Below are 19,788 nucleotides of genomic sequence, written 5' to 3'. Positions count from 1 at the left end.
GAGGCGGCCGCGCCGACGACGACGACGGCTGTGACGCCGACGGACGAGTGGCTGGAGCAGGAGGTGGCCGCCGGCTTCCGCGTCTGGCAGATCATCTTCATGGCCATCGCGGGAGTCCTGGCGTGCGGTAAGCCTGCATCCTGCGCGAGCGCTCTCCTCACCTCGGCCACCCATTCTACCCGCCCGTCCTAATTCGCTGAGTGACAACACGTGAAACACGCCTCCGATCTCAGTCTCTTAGGATCTTCCTACGATCCATGGTCTTACGACGTGTTACATGGCTCCGAGCGGAAGACTTGTTGAACAGTCCGCACTGATACACCAACAAATCGGGCAACTTCTTTGACAACGTGTTCATGGTGGCGTCGAAACATGACAGATGCTTTGTGTCACGGTCTCACCTCTCCGCGTCTATCTTACTACACGACGTACTAATGTGGGTGTTTCAGCACGTATCGATAACTGGTACCTCAGAACCGCTTCCATACAACCGGCAGGTACATATGTATCACCTCACTTTCGAGACTTACTTTAGCATAACAACTTATTACCAGATCTACAGTCCTCCAAAGAGACCAGTACCCTGTTTTAAAAGGGCGACTAATGAACTTATTTTTCATCGAGAAATTCCACAACGAAACATGCAAAAATAATTGTGTTTTACTCCTAAATATTAATCTCTGCTCTCGGTGGAACACTTCATACAGTTCTGTCTCCCTTATCCAAGCATGTGCAGTCACTGTCACGTAAGACAACCAAATGCATTAATAGCAACAATGCTTTGAGTTAAACAAATAACGGTCAAAAGCACAGCAGCACACAAATACCGTTGCAGTGACAGACTTGCATAAAAAAAAGAAAGTAACGTTACAACACTAGCAAGACACATACCTAGCGGTTGTCAAACTTGAGAGTGTAACAACACGTAAACAACTAATTTGATTGGCTAAAAGATACGTAATACGGTTGATCACTGGTGGTAATGTAATGTAACGAAACTAGCTAACGCTGCAGGAGAAAACGGAAAATATGAAAATAAACACATTGTTTGTTACAGTAGCAATAATTATTCACTCATTAATCTGAGATAAATTTATATGGTCTCAGTTCAAATAACTATAAAAAGTTTAAAATAGCAATTTAAAAACTTTTGATTGTCTCTGAGCAATAGGAGCCGTGAACGTCAGGGAAACATAAAATTTTCTGTTTTAAGAGTCCACAACAATGTTTTGACTGTTTTGAAGCCGCCTGGTACGAATTCCTCTCCTGTGACTAACCCTACATCTCACAGTAGCACTTGCATCTCAATAATTTTTTGGATATATTCCACTACGGTTTTACGCTCCACAACTCCCTCTGGAGCCATGCTGGTTAGTCCCCGATGTCTGAACACATGTGCCATCATCACGGGCGCCCATGACCAAAGCAGCCCCCCCCCCCCCTCGCATGCCCCCCTCCCACCTGTCAGAGAAAGGAAAAAAATACAGTGTAGTTAAGTGCTTCTCTTTCAAGAAAATGACTTAAAAGTCGATATTACGTAGATTTTTAACAGTATCGGAACTTTAACTTTTTTATGGCTACTTAAAAGTTGCCACGCGTCTTCCAAAATATTAAAAATACTCCATATCCCCAGGTTCTAGTCGTCCCCCCCTATAAAATATCGTCCGGCCGCGTATCATCGTCTCCCTTCTTCTCGTCAGTGACTTCCAGAAGTTTCCTCCTCGCCGAATCTACGTTGCCAGTCCACTCAATTGTCAGCGTCTTCCTACGACAGCAAACCTCAAACGCTTGATTCTTTTCTTTCTCGGTTTTCCCGCACTCCATGATTCACTTCCGTATAATTCTATGCTCGACAAGTGCGTGTTGGAAATTTCTTCGTCAAATTATGGCCGATGTTTGGTACCAGTAGACTTCTTTTTGCGAGGAATGCCCTCTTTGCCTTTGCAAATCTGCTTCTTATATCCTCCTTGCTCAATAGATTCTGCGTTTCTTCCTCCCTTGAACTGAGGATATCGTTGCCATAAGCGAATTTTATCGCTGATATCCTTTCACTATGAATTTTACTCCCACTCCTGAACCTTGCCTTTATTTCCGTCGCTGTTTCGTGTCTGGGCTTCCATTCTTATTTTTACCTCTTGTTTCTTGTTTACATTGTATACTAGTCGGTTTTCTCCATAGCTTACGCCTACCTTCTGAGAACTTCGAATATCTTGGACCATTTTACATTGTCGGATGCTTGTTCCAGGTCGACAAACCCTATGAACGGATTTTAATATTTTTAAGTGTTGCTTTCATCATCAAGCGCAACGTCAGAACTGCCTCTCTAATGCCTTCACCTTTTTTTTTTTAAAATTCAGACAGACATCTAACCTCAATTTTATCTTCCATTCTTCTGTATATGATTCTCGTCCGCAACTTCGACGAATGAGCAGTTAAGCTGACTGTGCGATAGTTCACGCACTTACGTGCCATTGCATTTCCGAGATCGTGTGGATGATATTTTTCTGAAAATCTGATTGAATTTCCTCAGACCCACAGATTCTTTAAACCAACTTCAATAGTGGTTTGTTTTCCATTTCCTCAAATGATTTCAGAAATTACGAAGGAATGTTATCTATGTCTTCAGCCTTACTTGATAGCAAATCTTCCAAAACTCTATAAAACCCTGAGCCTAATATTGGATCCCCTGCCTATTCTATTTCGATTTCGCATTCGTCTTCTACCATGTCTTTAGACAGTTCCTTCCGTCGCAGAGACTTTCCGCCTAACTGCGTTTAACAGTGTAATTCCTGTTGCACTTCGCTTTTAATTTCGTTGAAGATTGCTTTGACTTCTCTGTCTGCTGAATAAGTCCTTCCGACGACCATTCCTTTTAGATTTATTCGCATTTTTCCTTCAGCCGTTCCATCTTGGCTTCTCTGCAAGTTCTGTTCATTGCATTCCTAAGTGATGCATTTCTGTATTTCTGCATTTAATTGAACATTTTTATATTTCCTTCTTTGGTCGATCAAGTGAAGTATTCTTTCTGTTATCCGATGTTACTTCGCAGTTATCTTCCTAGTACCTATTGTATATTTATGTCCTTCTTCTGGGATTACACTTTATAGACTCGTCCAATCCTCTGCAACTGAACTGCCTTGTCTCCTACATCCTGAACTGGCTCTTGACATTCTTCACACTATTTCAGTGTTTATTTTAAGACCTCCCTAAGTCCTACATATTTCATAAATTAAAAATTAAATTTTTGTTTTCTCAACAAATCATCTGACTGCTTCTTAAGTGTGTCTCTGGAGTCGAATTCAATATTATTCGGCAAAAATATTGTAATATTTTAAAACTGTGTTATGTGCCGTGTGATTACTGATTTAGGCCATCTATTTGTCGTTGCTACGTGAGAATGAAGTGGTAGAAATATTATCTTGTAAGCTGAATATTATTTCTAAAACACTGCATTTTTTCTTGTAATAATTGGAGTATTTTACACGCTAATTATCTCAGTTGTAGACAGGAAGTTAATTTACTGTGTCTGAGGCTTCGTCAGAGTTCTTCTCCCGCTCCAGCCTGTGGAAAAACTTTACCTACAAGGAGAGTTCATTGAGCAGACATCATGCCATTTTGAGCAGAGTAGGTTTGCTGGGGAAATCTGCTGATGCTCACTTAATGTTTCCATAGAAGTGACTAGTTAATTTCTAAGGATAGACGGGGCAGAGGGAAGAATTTTGCTCTGGGTCAGTGGTGCCCTGCTATACGCCACCACACGGCTTTCCCTGTTGCAGTGGTGATGCTGTGCTGCTGCATCCGGTTTCGGATCCCGCGCACCAAGCAGGAGATCGAGGCGGACTACGTGCGGAAGAAGCTCACCCGCGAGTTCCAGAAGAAGTTGCACATCATCCACAACACCGAGATGGACAACATGGATCTCAGACGCGGTACGAGGTTCGAATCTCTCTCGCTAACCACGCGAGAATGCACACTCCTTGTAGAAGCGTCAGCACTGTGTGTGTGTGTGTGTGTGTGTAAACTATCACTTCTTTTTGTCTCGATTATTTCCTTCTAGTAACAAGTTAAGTGAAGTATTCTAAGCCGCAGCCCGTTTCTATTTATTCTAACGTCTTTTCCTGCTTCTTTTCACATCATTAATGTAAGTAAGGTTTGGTACGTAACATTTTATCAACAACGACTTCAAGCATTAGGCTTTCACATCTGTTACGACCTAACTGTCTGCTCTTAGCGTGTCAGTCTTCTCGTTTGGCGCTCTTTTTGTAATAGTCTGTATCCTGATCCGTTCAAATCTTATGTGGCAAAAATTCATCATTCACCCTGTTACACATTAAAATTTCGCTTTCACGATTAATTCATTTAGGTTGCAGATGTTGATTACCTTTGTATACCTCTCAATTTCACATCTACGCTTAAACGAAGACGTATTATATTCGAGATCAGGTGCCTACCTTCATTCCTGATAACACATCCCCCATCATTCTTCCTCATATTTGGCGCTGGTACATCCATCATTTTATTAAGGCAGTTGTTTGTTATCTCAGATTCAGTTAAACTTGATTGTTTTATATTTTCTTCTTCAAAGATTGGAAGTATACAATGCAGTGATGGAACAACCGACTGGTTTCAACAACTGACTGGGTAGTCCGTTGTTTTCCTTTCAGTCAGTTTTCTCAGTCGAATGAAACAACTGAATGAAACTACTATCCGGCCATGTTACCTACATGAATGTCTTCTCTCAGTCTTCTGATGTGACTGGTTTCACTTAATGTGAGACAACCAAGACAAGTCTCCGACAGTTACGGTAGTCATATGGATGTTCTGACTCAGTTTCTGGGTTCGAGTGATTTTATTTACATACTTTATCGACCTTCTAGGTTACAATTAAGGATGAGTAGGATTGCCAATTTTTAGAGACAAATAATGTGTCTTATGTCAAAGAGAGGCGAATAGAAAGAGTATATCTAAAACCGAAGCAAATGTTTTTCGTACTACTGGCATTAAATGTACGTTTTGGTTGCTTTCATATGGTTAATAATTGGAACTACTTTACAAATTTGTGTTTAAATAAATGAACAACTGTTTTCTTATTTAAATTTATTGAGGCCCTGTCTCTCTCTTCCCACTGGTTTGCACTCATCACTCATAATTCTGTTTTTGAGGTGCCGTGATCAGAAAGCATGTAAAATTTTTGGTAACCTTTTTGGAAACAGCGATCTTAAGCTATTAAAATCAGTGAAAAAAACACTCTAGATCGAAATGGCTATTTTATTAAAATGTCCGGTTTCGTCTTAGTCTTCGTCCGTTTTCAGAAAAGCACCATCAGCTGAAGTTGACGATGTATAGAACAGTCAGTAGACCTCGGTCGCTGAAACTGCTCAAACAAACGAACAATTTCGGCGACTGAAGTCTCCTGGCTGTTTTAGACATAGTCAACTTCAGCCGATGGTGCTGTTTTGAAGATTGCCTAAGACCAGACCGAAACCGGCCTTTCTAATAAAATAACCATCGCGATCCAGACTGTTTTTTTGTGATTTTTTTAGAAAGCGTATAAGATACAACTTTTTTTAATTGTTTGGTGGTTTAATCACCTGCCTTTTAAGCATATAATATCATTTGTCGGATGTGTTATTTTGGGAGAAGTATTTGTCATCGCTCTTTAATTTTCTTTGAATTCCTTTAATTACTATAGATTCTATATATTTTACATTGAGTATATTACAGTAAGCATGTTATACTAGATTTAGAAAAATAAAAGTTACAATATTTAGGTAAACGTGCACACAGTTTACATTCGTATGTGGTAAATACAACAATAGCTAAACATTAAAATGAAGTGGGTTTTCAATTATGAGTGCTAGCATCAATGGGCACGGAGAAGGGTTTGAAGAGGGACGGAAAGATGAGTGTAATAACTCAAAGTTAAACAATATAAGAGTGAAGACGGTACAGTGACTCATAGAGAATGGAAAAGAAAAAGAAGCATATCTGGGAGAAGACAGAAACTTTGGCGTTTCTTTTTGCCAAAGGGAAAGCTCGTCATATGCGTCGATCTTGGAAACGATATGAGGATGATATGAGAAATTTCCTCAGTCTTTTCGTAAAAGTAGCAGGGCTTCGAACTGTGCGAAGAGTGCAGGGCAGTTTGTTCCAGAGGCGGACAGCAGCGACAGCAAAGAAGTTTGCCAATGTTCTTGTTGCACTGCCAGCATACTAAATAAGTAAGACCTTGTGTTTACGTTATGATTACACGAAGGATTTACAGGAAGACAGAACCGATGAAACATCGTTGACATACGTCGTTAACATACATATAAACAGAAAAATCTTAGAAAAAAGAAAAAAATATGAAAAATAGAAAAAAAGTCACTCAAAATATAGGTAACATAAATGAAAATATTATCAATTCCAAAAACTTATATTGTAAAGAACTAAAAAAATTAATTTGTTAGCATACTTCCTTCCAGATTGCGAATGGGTTATTTTCTAACCGTTCTGAGGGTGGTATTCGTAAAAACACTGACAATTCTGGATAAGTTTTCAGAATCTAGAGCTTTTTTCACATTTTCAGTATTACTGCCAGAATGACTTTGGATTGAGAGGAAGTTATGAAAATACACATTTACAACATTCAAAATTTCCTTATGAACTTCGAAGTAAAGAAATGTAGATTCGTTCTTAAGCTGTAAATATTTCATTATTTCGTGGAGTTTTCTCTACTGTGATTTAGATGGAAATGAAGATAATAATTGTACCCGATTATATCGTCACAAAATATCGATGTTACCGATATACTGGCTGGACAAAGAGCGATTAAAATCATCGTGTAGTTGATTGCGATGTATGGATATTTAACTATATTGCTATTCGGTATCCCAACCCTAATTACCAGCCACCAATGTTAACGATTTTCTAAATAAGTTACGCTGATGTCTCACTGATGTATGAATGAATCTTGTAGAGTTTCTTCAGATCTCCCGTGAGATACCAGAGACTTTCGTCAGAAGTTTTTCAGAGCTTGACGCTCACGATCGCGTGAATTACTTTTATTTAACCTTCAAGTAAGAAGTAAGTAGGTGCCACAGGTCCATTGCCTTCCATTATGAAGCATCTGCTTCACGGTGGAATTTTCATCGAAACCGGACCTACCCTAATGTAATTAACTGTTTGCATCTTCAAAGTAATCCTTGTAAAGTATTACATCAGAACAGAATTCTGTGTTGTATTTCATGCGTGACTCAGCACATGGAAAAGTAGGGCTGTCAGCCAAACTGCGCAGGCATCGGTTCTGCTTGCTTTGCCAGAGAGTTTTGTGTTAAATGCAGTAATAAAACGATTGGGGCACTACACGGATGTGAAAAGAGAAGAAATAAGACCAACCCCAAGGCCAGAACTGCAATAACAAATCGAAACTCCAGGCGTAAAAATGTCATATAACAATTAGAATTTAAGTCAAAAGCTTCGATGTTTTATTAGCACCTCTTAGTCCTGTCCAGCTATTTCCTACGTTACACACAAAATTTCATCCACCGTTTAGTGTACATAGGTTAATCGTTGCTCTTCCAGTACAACACGTTATCACACAGAGGCGTTCCAAACGGTTAGTGCTTGTGGTTAAACTGCCACGCATTCACTAACATCTTGTCGCCCTCGCCCTTAGATCATTTTAAACACAAGCTATTTGTACTACCATCACAGCACTTAGGGTTCGCAATTTCACCTTCACCTTTATGTTCATTGTAACCTCGTGTCCATATCCCCTTACGTAAGTCAATCACGTGACTATTAATCGCGATATTGCTGGAACCGAACTTGCTTACTTCTTGTCTGGATAGGCTGTTTAACGCTTGATTAAGCACTGAGAGTTGCCTTAACATGAGTGCAGTCTCTGTCACTTTGGGGACACCTGACAATTAAGTGCTCAGCAAATTATAATCGGCCAGCCAGGTTCAGTGCCGCTGACTTTGTTTCCATTAGTACGTACATATAAATATTGTGCCCATCCGTAAACTGATGATACTCCACCTGGGATTATATAAGTATTGTGGAGTACTACCGTTTCCCATCTAGAAAATCGGTCATTCTTAATCTAGGATTAATACGGTGCTTTTTTAGTCTCTCTTTGATGTGCAGAAGGAAATCGAACAGACTGTCCTATAGTCGCGTTGCGTACAACTCTTTGACTCGCACAGAGTCAGTGTTTCGAAGACTTGCCAATGGGTTCTCAATTTATTTATCATGTCCAGTAGATGGTAAAGAGGTCCGCGATAATAGATCTGCTAGACTGATTGTGAACTGGGAATGATTTCCGTATAGAAAGAACAAAATGTTTGGAGGAAACAAAATAAGAGTAAGTAGCCGGTCGTTGCTGACGATGACTGACAAATTTTGTTCGTGGTAAAGACGAGAATAGCAGCACTATCACATTGTTCGCCGCACGCTTGCAGATAACTTGTATACTAAACAACAAAGTTTTCGGTTTGTATTCTAATATTTATGAGACATTTTTACACGTAGAGTTTTGATTTGTTATTGCAGTTCTGCCGTCGGGGTTTGTCTTATTCTCCTCTTTTCACTTCCGCGTGGTGCCCCATTCGTTTTATTACTGCATTTAAACACAAAACTCTCCGACAAACCGAGCAGAACCGGTGCCTGCGCGGTTTGGCTGACAGCACGGCGTCCATATTCAGACGAGATCGCCGGCCTTCGAAATACGAGAGCTCCTTGTTCCACGACGGTTCCCCTCGCGAGCAATGCTCGCGCGCTATGACGCTGCCTGAAACAAGTTCATTGTGTGGGCTCAGCGGAGCACGACATACGGATCGAATCAAACGCCCCTTCTGTCTGGCAAGGACAACCCCCCCGACGAGGAGACACAATGCAGCTGGTAGCCTTTTCGAAAATGTCGAGCGCATCACGTTCTGACCAAGCTCGCAACCAAAATGTCTAGCGAGTGTATGTAGCACGATCCTGGACAAAAGTCTAAGAGAGAATGTAATTACATTCCTTGAAAAAGGAGAGGTTCCCTCCGTAGCTCAGCACGAATGTATCGCTCTTGTGAAACACTACTTGCTCTCTTCCATACACACACAGCATTGCTAATCGTGGCCGGCCGTGGTGGCCGAGTGGTTCTAGGCGCTACAGTCTGGAACCGCGCGACCGCTACGGTCGCAGGTTCAAATCCTGCCTCGGGCATGGATGTGTGTGATGTCCTTACATTAGTTAAGTTTAAGTAGTTCTCAGTTCTAGGGGACTGATGACCTCAGAAGTTAAGTCCCATAGTGCTCAGAGCCATTGCTAATCGTGGACGCTGGAGTTCAATAGATTCCGTCTTCCTAGGTGCTAAAAATGTGCACGACTGTTAATTTCATTGCCGACACTTACAAAACATCCGACTATATGAAGCACCTTCCCTGGCTAAATGACTTACACGAACAATACTTCACGGAAACAACACAGAACATTCGAGAAGTAAAGGGGAAGCTTCGGTTGTGACCTAAGAAAGCATGCTATGACTGCTCTTACTCTTTGCGATCTGTCAAGTGGAACGAGTATCATTTTCAGACTGTTCGCTGACGACGCTGTTGCTTACGAAAAAGTATGATCACTGAACATATGTAAGAAAAAAATCTAAAAATGACTTAGACACAGTTTTCATTTGGTACTGTGTAAGATATAGGGTGTTAATCGTTTAAACCACGGGTGGGCAACCGGTGGTCCGTGAGCCGCATCCGGCCCGCGACTGGTTTCAGTGCGGCTCAAGAAAAAATTTCCAGCCGGTTCGCATATTCGGATATCTTCACCGACGATCGGCTCGACTCGCTTCGGGTTTCCAGCTCATGAAGCAGACCAGCGAAAGCGCTGCTTATTCAGCGCATGTGCAGGGCTGTTTTACCGCCACTGGAGTTTAACAACAAAGAGAAACATCCCTCCACTATGAGTGCGAAGTTGTGGGCCATGACCGTAGAGTGGGGGAAACCGCTCACTACCTTGCACGGGTGCGAGGAGAAGTATTTTCGCCTCTGTATCAGTGCTGACAGCACACACACACACACACACACACACACACACACACACACACTCGTCCTTTACTGCTTTCTGTCTACATCTGTGCTATCACATTAGTAGATGACAAACGTTGGTAACTGGCGACTGCACGCGAAACGTGCTGATCTGAATAACGGCAGCACAGGCTATAACTTGGTGAACAAACTAGGCATCTGTTGTCATTTTACGTGTTACGTTCCGTGCTATTTTTTTGTTAATTTCGTGCGTTTTCGTATATCTTTACTGAGTTCAAACGCATTCAGATGAGAAAACTAGATGCAGCTGAATGTCGTCATCTCCAGGAGAAATGGAAGGAGGATTGTATCTTTATCATGTACAAAGATGAACCTGTTTGGCTGTTGTGTTGCGAACCACTATCTGATGTGAAAGACTATAATAATATGAAAACACACTTTTCTACGAAACACGTTGCTCAACAACAGGGCAGTTACCGAAAGACAATGCTGAAATATTGTTTTCCAATTTGGACAAGCAACAGCAAATGTTTGCCAAACAGAGGATACGGTACGATCATTCGGTTAAAGTTAGTTTTATAATAAATAGCAAAACTGCCAAATCATTAAAGCCTTTTGCGGGAGAAAATTCGTAAAGGCGTGTCTCTTGGACATGGCAGATGTACTGTGTCCCAATAAAGAAAAATAATCCACACAAATAAGTTTATCGAGACTAACGACAAAATGTTGTGTTCGTTGATGACATTAAAAACAGTGTGGGTGATGGTGCTGCCGCATTCGAGGCATTTCCGATCACTTGAGACGAAAGTTCTGACCTGTCACACAGCTCAGTTACAAATTTTTGTTCGTGGTACCGATGTGGAGTACAATGCAACGGGAGAATTATTAGGATTACGGTCATTAAAAGGAACCGCTACTGGTGAAGACATTTTTGAAGATGCGAAAAAAATGTCGATACGGGATGATTCTTCCAGAGAAGACAACAGCAAACGGCCACGTTTTATAATGCTGTTTATATACATAAAAAGCGCCGTTGCCGGTTTTGAACCGACGGCTCGTTCACGTTAAGAAACAGTTTTGTTGTAGTTTACATTACTTTTCACTTTTTATTTCCCCTTATAGTGAAAATTTCTTGGGGTGGTGATGTCATCGAAAATTCTGCGCCGTTACGTTGCCGTGCTGACTGTGTTCATGCAGCAGCGAAGCTCTTTTTTTATATATATGTACTCACATAACGTAAAGCATCACTCACACACACCGAAAAGTTTTGCCACGTGGAAGAGTGTAGACAAGGATGGCAATATCATCGCCATTGTTGCTGTGCGTGCGGCTTGTTCGCAAGTACTGCTCAATTGCCTACGTTCCTCATCGACCATACGTGAAGGAAGAGATCGCAGGAATTCAGACCCATGCTTCCAGTGCTGTAACCGCTGCCAAAATGGTGCGGATGTTCTCAGAACATTTTGATGGTTATCATTGGGAAAAATCCGTAACGCTGTTGAGTACATTTAGACAACCAGTAATTGTAATACGCTGTTTAGTACCTCCAGCGTATATTTCATGGTCTATAAGAGACTATGGCGCACATGGAAAGTCGCAATATTACCAAGGAAAATGCTTGAGGTGTGTTACAATAATCACAAATTTTACTAGCGGATGGTGTGCAGATGAAAGTACGAACCTGGGAACCGCATCTGCATGTAGGCTCTACGGCATTTCTGTAATTGTGTGGGAGATGTTTGTAAGTCTTGAAGTTTTTTCCTTATCTTCGCTGATCATCACGTCTCAGTTCGAAGCGGGACTCGTCATTGAAGACAGTTCTACTCCAGCCGATGAGATTCCAGACCCAAGACGTGTCCGGAGACTCACCGGACAGCATTAGTGTCACCTTCCATACGGCCTGACAACCATAACTGATAGTTCTCGGATGCCATTTCTTTTCATTTCAGAACCCCTATGGTTGTCATTCCCAGAACGCTTACAACACAGCGGTACGTCGACGATATTCTACGCCCCGTTTCTGTTGCCATCTTGGACTTTTATTTCAGCAAGATAATGCCAGCCCGCACACGGCGAGACTTTCTACAGCTTGTCTTCGTGCTGGCCAAACACTGCGTTGGCCAGCAAGGTGGTCTGCTCTATCCCAAATTCAGAACGTTTGGAACATTATGAGCAACACCATCCAGCCAGCTCGGGATTTTGACGATCTAACGTGCGGATTGGACAGAATTTAGCACGATATCCTTCAGGAGTACATCCAACAACTCTGTCAATCGATGTCAAGCTGAACAACTGCTTGCATAACGGTCAGAGGTGGACCAACGCGTTATTCACTTGCTCAGTTTGCGAGGTTCTTTCCCTTGAGTAAATTATCCAGTTTTTCTGAAACTGTAATCATTTATTTGTCTGTACATGTACATGACATCTACCGATTTCTTTCCCATTCAGATGATTCCTTAGTGGTGTTCTTTTTTTATCTTAAAATGTATAAGAATTCTATAGCGCCTCTATGTTACCAGTATTGTAAAATTTCTGCTTTCTCATCAGCCTGAATGGAACTGGATAACTCGTCAGGAAAGTACGATGAAATATGTAGAGGCCGGCCCTTGTGACCGAGCGGTTATAGGCGCTTCAGTCCGGAACCACGCGGCTGCTACGGTCGCAGGTTCGAATCCTGCCTCGGGCATGGATGTGTGTGATGTCCTTAGGTTAGTTAGGTTTAAGTAGTTCTAAGTCGAGGGGACTGATGACCTCAGATGTTAAGTCCCATGGTGCTTAGAGACATTTGCATTTGAAATACATAGAACTTCTTATCTGTCAAGATACATGTAGCCTAATTTACGTCTTCGCGTAATGCTGTCATTACTAAACAAGGAATTTTAATTCACATTAACGTTCGAGTTTTTGTAACGTAAGATACCTAAGATGCTGGACGAGCACATCTCTTTCTGCCGTTACAAAGGCGAGAGGAAACCTGGCAAGAGGCACCCTTGTTTATACCCAAACCTCCAGCATATGGTTTCTAATTCTGCTACATGATACTGTTGGGGAACATTAGCTGCAATATGCACTGTGGTCACTCCTGGAAATGGAAAAAAGAACACATTGACACCGGTGTGTCAGACCCACCATACTTGCTCCGGACACTGCGAGAGGGCTGTACAAGCAATGATCACACGCACGGCACAGCGGACACACCAGGAACCGCGGTGTTGGCCGTCGAATGGCGCTAGCTGCTCAGCATTTGTGCACCGCCGCCGTCAGTGTCAGCCAGTTTGCCGTGGCATACGGAGCTCCATCACAGTCTTTAACACTGGTAGCATGCCGCGACAGCGTGGACGTGAACCGTATGTGCAGTTGACGGACTTTGAGCGAGGGCGTATAGTGGGCATGCGGGAGGCCGGGTGGACGTACCGCCGAATTGCTCAACACGTGGGGCGTGAGGTCTCCACAGTACATCGATGTTGTCGCCAGTGGTCGGCGGAAGGTGCACGTGCCCGTCGACCTGGGACCGGACCGCAGCGACGCACGGATGCACGCCAAGACCGTAGGATCCTACGCAGTGCCGTAGGGGACCGCACCGCCACTTCCCAGCAAATTAGGGACACTGTTGCTCCTGGGGTATCGGCGAGGACCATTCGCAACCGTCTCCATGAAGCTGGGCTACGGTCCCGCACACCGTTAGGCCGTCTTCCGCTCACGCCCCAACATCGTGCAGCCCGCCTCCAGTGGTGTCGCGACAGGCGTGAATGGAGGGACGAATGGAGACGTGTCGTCTTCAGCGATGAGAGTCGCTTCTGCCTTGGTGCCAATGATGGTCGTATGCGTGTTTGGCGCCGTGCAGGTGAGCGCCACAATCAGGACTGCATACGACCGAGGCACACAGGGCCAACACCCGGCATCATGGTGTGGGGAGCGATCTCCTACACTGGCCGTACACCACTGGTGATCGTCGAGGGGACACTGAATAGTGCACGGTACATCCAAACCGTCATCGAACCCATCGTTCTACCATTCCTAGACCGGCAAGGGAACTTGCTGTTCCAACAGGACAATGCACGTCCGCATGTATCCCGTGCCACCCAACGTGCTCTAGAAGGTGTAAGTCAACTACCCTGGCCAGCAAGATCTCCGGATCTGTCCCCCATTGAGCATGTTTGGGACTGGATGAAGCGTCGTCTCACGCGGTCTGCACGTCCAGCACGAACGCTGGTCCAACTGAGGCGCCAGGTGGAAATGGCATGGCAAGCCGTTCCACAGGACTACATCCAGCATCTCTACGATCGTCTCCATGGGAGAATAGCAGCCTGCATTGCTGCGAAAGGTGGATATACACTGTACTAGTGCCGACATTGTGCATGCTATGTTGCCTGTGTCTATGTGCCTGTGGTTCTGTCAGTGTGATCATGTGATGTATCTGACCCCAGGAATGTGTCAATAAAGTTTCCCCTTCCTGGGACAATGAATTCACGGTGTTCTTATTTCAATTTCCAGGAGTGTAAAACGGACAAGAACATGTTTTGCAGTGCTCCCTCCATAATAACCATAAACCAGAGTCGAGTGCTGAAATGACGGTTAGCCAAGCCATGCAGGGGCGCAGCTGTCTGTTTTCGACTGCGCATTCTCTGATGTGATGTCACCCCTAGCGATACTGTGGGTACTACGTTTCTCACAGCACCAGGTCAGTATTATTCTTTGAAAGCACGTGTAAAGTTTAGGGCAAGCAACATGGCGAATTCTTTATTTTCATCATGACAGCGAGACAATGGCGAGTTCTGTAGATGATCTGCTAAAGAGACCCATTTCCGGTAGACCTTTGGAGGAGGTAATGAGTAGAAGCATGCAGATGTCCCTTTTGGTTCCTAGAATATTTTGCCTGAGTGTTTCGTAGGAAAAGGTAAAAGCCTCTCTAAGGTGTTATGTGTAAAGCATGAGAAATTTTTGAGCAGCACTTGACATGTCGGTTTTGTGGCCCAGTGGTCAAATGCACTGACTGGTACTTTGTAAATTTGGGTTCAATTCCTGCAACTACTATCAATTTCTTTCCATTTTATTTTACTCTTGCAATGTTAAACGATTAATTATAAAATTTAAATATATTTGAACAGTTCAATTTATGTATATAAAGTTAATATATTCATTGTAGTTGCGATTACTATCCTTGTAAGTCCAAAGGCTATAGGTGGTGGTTCAATGGCTCTGAGCACTATGCGACTTAACTTCTGAGGTCATCAGTCGCCTAGAACTTAGAACGAATTAAACCTAACTAACCTAAGGACATCACACACATCCATGCCCGAGGCACGATTCGAACCTGCGACCGTAGCGGTCGCGCGGTTCCAGACTGTAGCGCCTAGAACCGCTCGGCCACTGCGGCCGGCGACTCCTATCATTACTTTAATTTCTGTAGAACATTCGTCGTCCAGTATGTGGTCCCATTAATCAAATGTTCTCATATGCAATGGCATACCTGTTAGGTACTCACTACGATTGTATCTCGGTTAGTAGTCAACGATATGCTACAGCGTCGAAGGGTTTTCGAATACCAAAGGCAACCAAAACAACTGTGAAACTTCCTGGCAGCTTAAAACTGTGCTGGACCGAGACTCGAGTCCAGGTCATCGCCTTTTCGTGGGAACGCTCTAGCGACTCAGCTATACGGGAACGACTGACGACCTGTCCTCGCAGCTTTACTTCCGCCGGTACCTCTCCCCTGCTTTCCAAACGTTCTCCTTTATAACGTGGGACTAGCACTTCCTGGAGAAAGGATTTTTGAGAAATGGTTTAGCCATAGCCTAGCGGATTGTTTCCAGAATTAATTTTCACTCCGCAGTGGATTGAGCGATGAGAGTTTGTGAGGACAGGTCATGAATATGTCTGAATAGCTCAGTCGGTAGAGCGTTGCCGGCACATAGTTTTAATTTACTGGGAAGTTAAAATTGATTCTGGAATTACTTGTTTACTTGGAAGAAGAGAGAACGAGAGAGTGTGTGGGCGGGTCGCCAGTGTGTGGTGTGTGTTGGTGTTGCAGCGCTGGAACGGGTGCAGGCAGAGTGCCGCTCCGAGTGTGACAGTCCCGCCTCTTGCAGCTCTGGCCGCAGCCCGCCGCCGCCTCCCTCCGAAGGACTCGGCCGCAGGCGCAGGTAGGCACTCACTGCCCTGGCGCCAGGATAACTCCGAGCAGCTTACTGGCAAGTCAGATGGCGCCGATGCTACAGCCTCAGTTACCAACATTGATCCATTTACCATGTTAACAACGCGACGGCTGGTGCTTGCCACAAGGATTCGCTACACATATTGTGCACCCGCGCAGGACGCTATCCTCTTGTTGCGCCCGTCGTGCCTTTGACAGTGGACATCTCGTGTCACATGGTGCTGATAGTACAGTCTGATCTACACATCGACTCATTTACTACACTAGCAGTGCTGTGACCAATGTCAGCCGCAAGGACTTCGCTATCTATGTTTTGCATGCACAGGAGACACACTTCTCTTACCGTGTCTCTCTCCTGTCTGACAGAGGAGACATCGTGGAGCGACCACAGTAAGCACTTCTTGCAGTTTGAGCTGCTGTATTCGCTCTAATTAGGGGAGGTAAAATGAAGTTTGATAACACCACAACAAACTAGTACAAGGGCATACTGAAAAGTGATGTCTCTGAATTTTTTACGTGAAAACTTTTAAAGCTTTTTAAATAAATCAAACTTTATTAAAATTTTACATATTTATTCTTCATGTCTACATATTTTCTTCTCTACATAGACACACTGGCGACAAACACATTTCTCCCAGCGACAGACCAGTTTGTTGATACCGTCACTGTAGCATGTTTGATTTTGTTGATGGAGCCACAACCTCAACCCTGTATATATCCCTTCATCACTGTTAAAGTGAAGTCCTTGAAGGTATTTATAAGTTTTGAAAACAGGTGAAAATCGGATGGTGCCAAGTCGGGACTGTATTGATGATGACCGATGACAGTGAATCCAAGGCGCGTGGTTGTTGCAGATGTTGCAGAGCTCGCTTTACGTTCTGGCATTGTCTTGGTGAAGGAGAGAGTGCTCCATGTGTGGACAGACTTTTCGAATTCGTGCTTTCAGTTTTCTGAGCTGTTTCTCACGCACTGACATAATTACGTGCACGTCGTCATGTTACACTTTACATTTCAGAGCCTTCTAGTGGCAGGTGTTTGCAATTTGCGCCACCGAAGCGAGAAAGTCGACCAAATAATACGCATGACATATAATACCTCAACTGATATTGAGAAAAGAATAAAAAATTCGGAGACATTACTTTTCAGAACGCCCTGGTAAATACAAAGTGCCTTTGATCCTCCCTGGAATCAGAGAATTGTGCATCTACAGGGTGTGCGAGCAATGTATTCGTTTTCTGCCCGTAAGAGAGACAGAATAAATTCTGTTTATTTAGCTCTCTAAGCCACGCATCACATTCTTCGATTGCAGTCCTGGTAACTTCATTCATTAGTCCAATTATTTCACGGTACCTTACATTTCTGATGATAAATGATAGATTTAGATCTCATGGAAAATTTTATTTGATGACGTTCTAACTGTATTCTGTGAAATCTATTTCCCTGGTTCGCTGCTCAGTGGTTTGCCTCGATCGTTTCCTCAAAGTTCGTTTACCACCTTTTTGGAAGTTCTTGGGACCCAGATGAGACTGGAGTGATTGAGACGTACACGAACCATGAGTTTCGCCATGCGCTTTGATATCCTGAATTCGCCACTAGCTTTATGAAGCCACTAAGAGAAGAGTACGAGTCCATTCGGAACTTCTCCTATGCCTACAGAGACAGACAAAGTAGGTAGTATTCAGGTTGGCTCCAAGGCATGTATAAATTCAGGGCGATGAAGGGAGGAACATTAGGGTTTAGCGATCCATCAACGACGACGCCATTAGAGTTTGACGATCTGCTCGGATTGTGGATGGAAGAGGAAGGATGCGTAAGGATATCGGCCGATTACTTATGAAAGGAACCATTCTCGCATTGAACTTAAGTGATTTAGGGCAACCTGAAGACGGGTACATATATATGTATAAACCTTGCTTCTAAAATTAATAAAAATCAACTAAGAGTATTCTCTTCTTCCTACAGAATAAATTCAGGTCAGAAAGGGTAAAGCGTGTTCAGAATGTATGCTAACGAAAAATCAATACATGAAACAAAATAATGTAAATGATTACTTGTTTGTATTGAGAAGAACCCCCCACCTGAAAGTCGTAAGCTACAAATCTCCTTAAATGTCTAAATTCAGCAACTTTTCTAGACGGATAATAGCGACCTTTAGGGATGAAAATGTCAGAAAGTTGATTTACTTCTCTTGTTATCGTTCACCGCCTTATTATACCAGTATACTCTGGGGCACTCTTCATTTAGGAAGAAAGTGTTTGTGTCATGGTAGAGTGTAATAATGGCAAAATGTGGTGTGCCGTTCACCACTTTAGAACCTCTTGCAGATGGCGCATTGAGAAGTTTTGGATGTTGACAAGGTCTGGCGCAATTAAGTGTAGAGAAAGTTTAAAGGAATGTGAGGGAAAACGTTTGAAAAGTTCAAAATTTATAATCGTTTTGGGTTAGGATATTGTTGTAAACCTGAGGGATTAGGTAAACTTTCCCTCCTTTAGAAGGAACTGTATATCAAACTAAAATTCGGAAGGCGTTTACATTTAGTGTCACCTTCCAAAATAGAACACAAGGACATTGTAAAATTGTGTATTGTCGTGTCACCAAAGAATACTCTTAAGCCTATTAGTACGTGGGCTACATGTATTTGTACACCAGAAGCAATGCAGTCTGCTCCGTCCTTCCACCTGGGTGGGAACTTACTCGCCGAAGGTTAGTATTACAAACTAAGCGCAGTTAGTTTCTCCGACCCCTGATTGCTGACCCACACTTTCAGCCATTCATCCACAAGTATGACTGACTAAAGAGAACAGCAGATTGTACCGCGCTAGGTAACGTGCATGTTTCCTCGGCTGCTGGGCCCAGGTGGTAAGACACTGGTCACACATTTTGGAGGTAGGTGGCTCAAATGCCCGTTCTGCCGTCCAGAGGTACTTTCCCACAGACATCTTGAGTCGAAGATCAAATATTGCCTTATCCTTCAGCAGTCACAACTTATGGTTCGTCTCCAATGACCTCGACGTCGACAGGATGTTAATCCGCAGTCTTCCTTCCACCGTTTCCCTGAGTACATACATGCCCCACAAGCAATCAGAATATCACCTCCTTGCGCTGACTCTGTTAGCAGAATAAGAAGTTCTGAACAGACTGGGACGGTCTCTCTATTGGCTACGTGAGGCTAATGTTTAGCTTGAAGTGCGTTCAAGAAGTCAAAGTGCTTGGCGTATGTAATGGCTCACATAAGACCCATTCACTCCAGTATCCCCAGCGCTGCTCGTTCCTCCACAGTGAATTCATTCCGTAAACGCATTTTGAGAACATGATCCAGATCTGGTAGATCATGATAAAGATCGGGTAGCTGCATCAAGAGACGGGCCTCTAAGAATAAACTGCGTATCATCAAGTTTTTGCGGAATGTGTAGTTTTTACCAGATATAAATCGCACGATTGTGTTTGTAGACAGAGCAATTATCGTGGAACAAGTCAACTTAATAAAATCACCGCAGGTTGATTTGAAAGCAGTATTCCTCTCTATCCAAATCGCAAACTGAAATTATGCTTTTACACGTTTCTCAGTATCAATAAGCGAATCAATAATAAAAAAAATAATAAATGATGGGT

The 19,788-nt window shown here is 43.2% G+C and overlaps 1 protein-coding gene across 1 annotated transcript in view; it reads left to right on the top strand.

Annotated features, from left to right (window-relative positions):
* The first annotated feature begins 25 nt into the window (after window positions 1–25).
* The window catches only part of LOC124777756, a 34,740-nt gene continuing 14,977 nt past the window's right edge, over window positions 26–19,788 (top strand). Inside the window, exons 1-3 of the mRNA XM_047253258.1 lie at window positions 26–127; window positions 3,777–3,929; window positions 16,054–16,165. Of these exons, the coding sequence (XP_047109214.1) occupies window positions 100–127; window positions 3,777–3,929; window positions 16,054–16,165 (293 nt within the window). The 5' untranslated portion in view covers window positions 26–99. The remainder of the gene's footprint in view (window positions 128–3,776; window positions 3,930–16,053; window positions 16,166–19,788) is intronic.

The sequence above is a fragment of the Schistocerca piceifrons genome, chromosome 2, assembly GCF_021461385.2.
Source record: "Schistocerca piceifrons isolate TAMUIC-IGC-003096 chromosome 2, iqSchPice1.1, whole genome shotgun sequence".
Classification (NCBI taxonomy): Eukaryota; Metazoa; Arthropoda; class Insecta; order Orthoptera; family Acrididae; genus Schistocerca; species Schistocerca piceifrons.
Note: the sequence above shows the minus strand (reverse complement) of the source record. Positions and strands in the feature narration are given on the sequence as shown.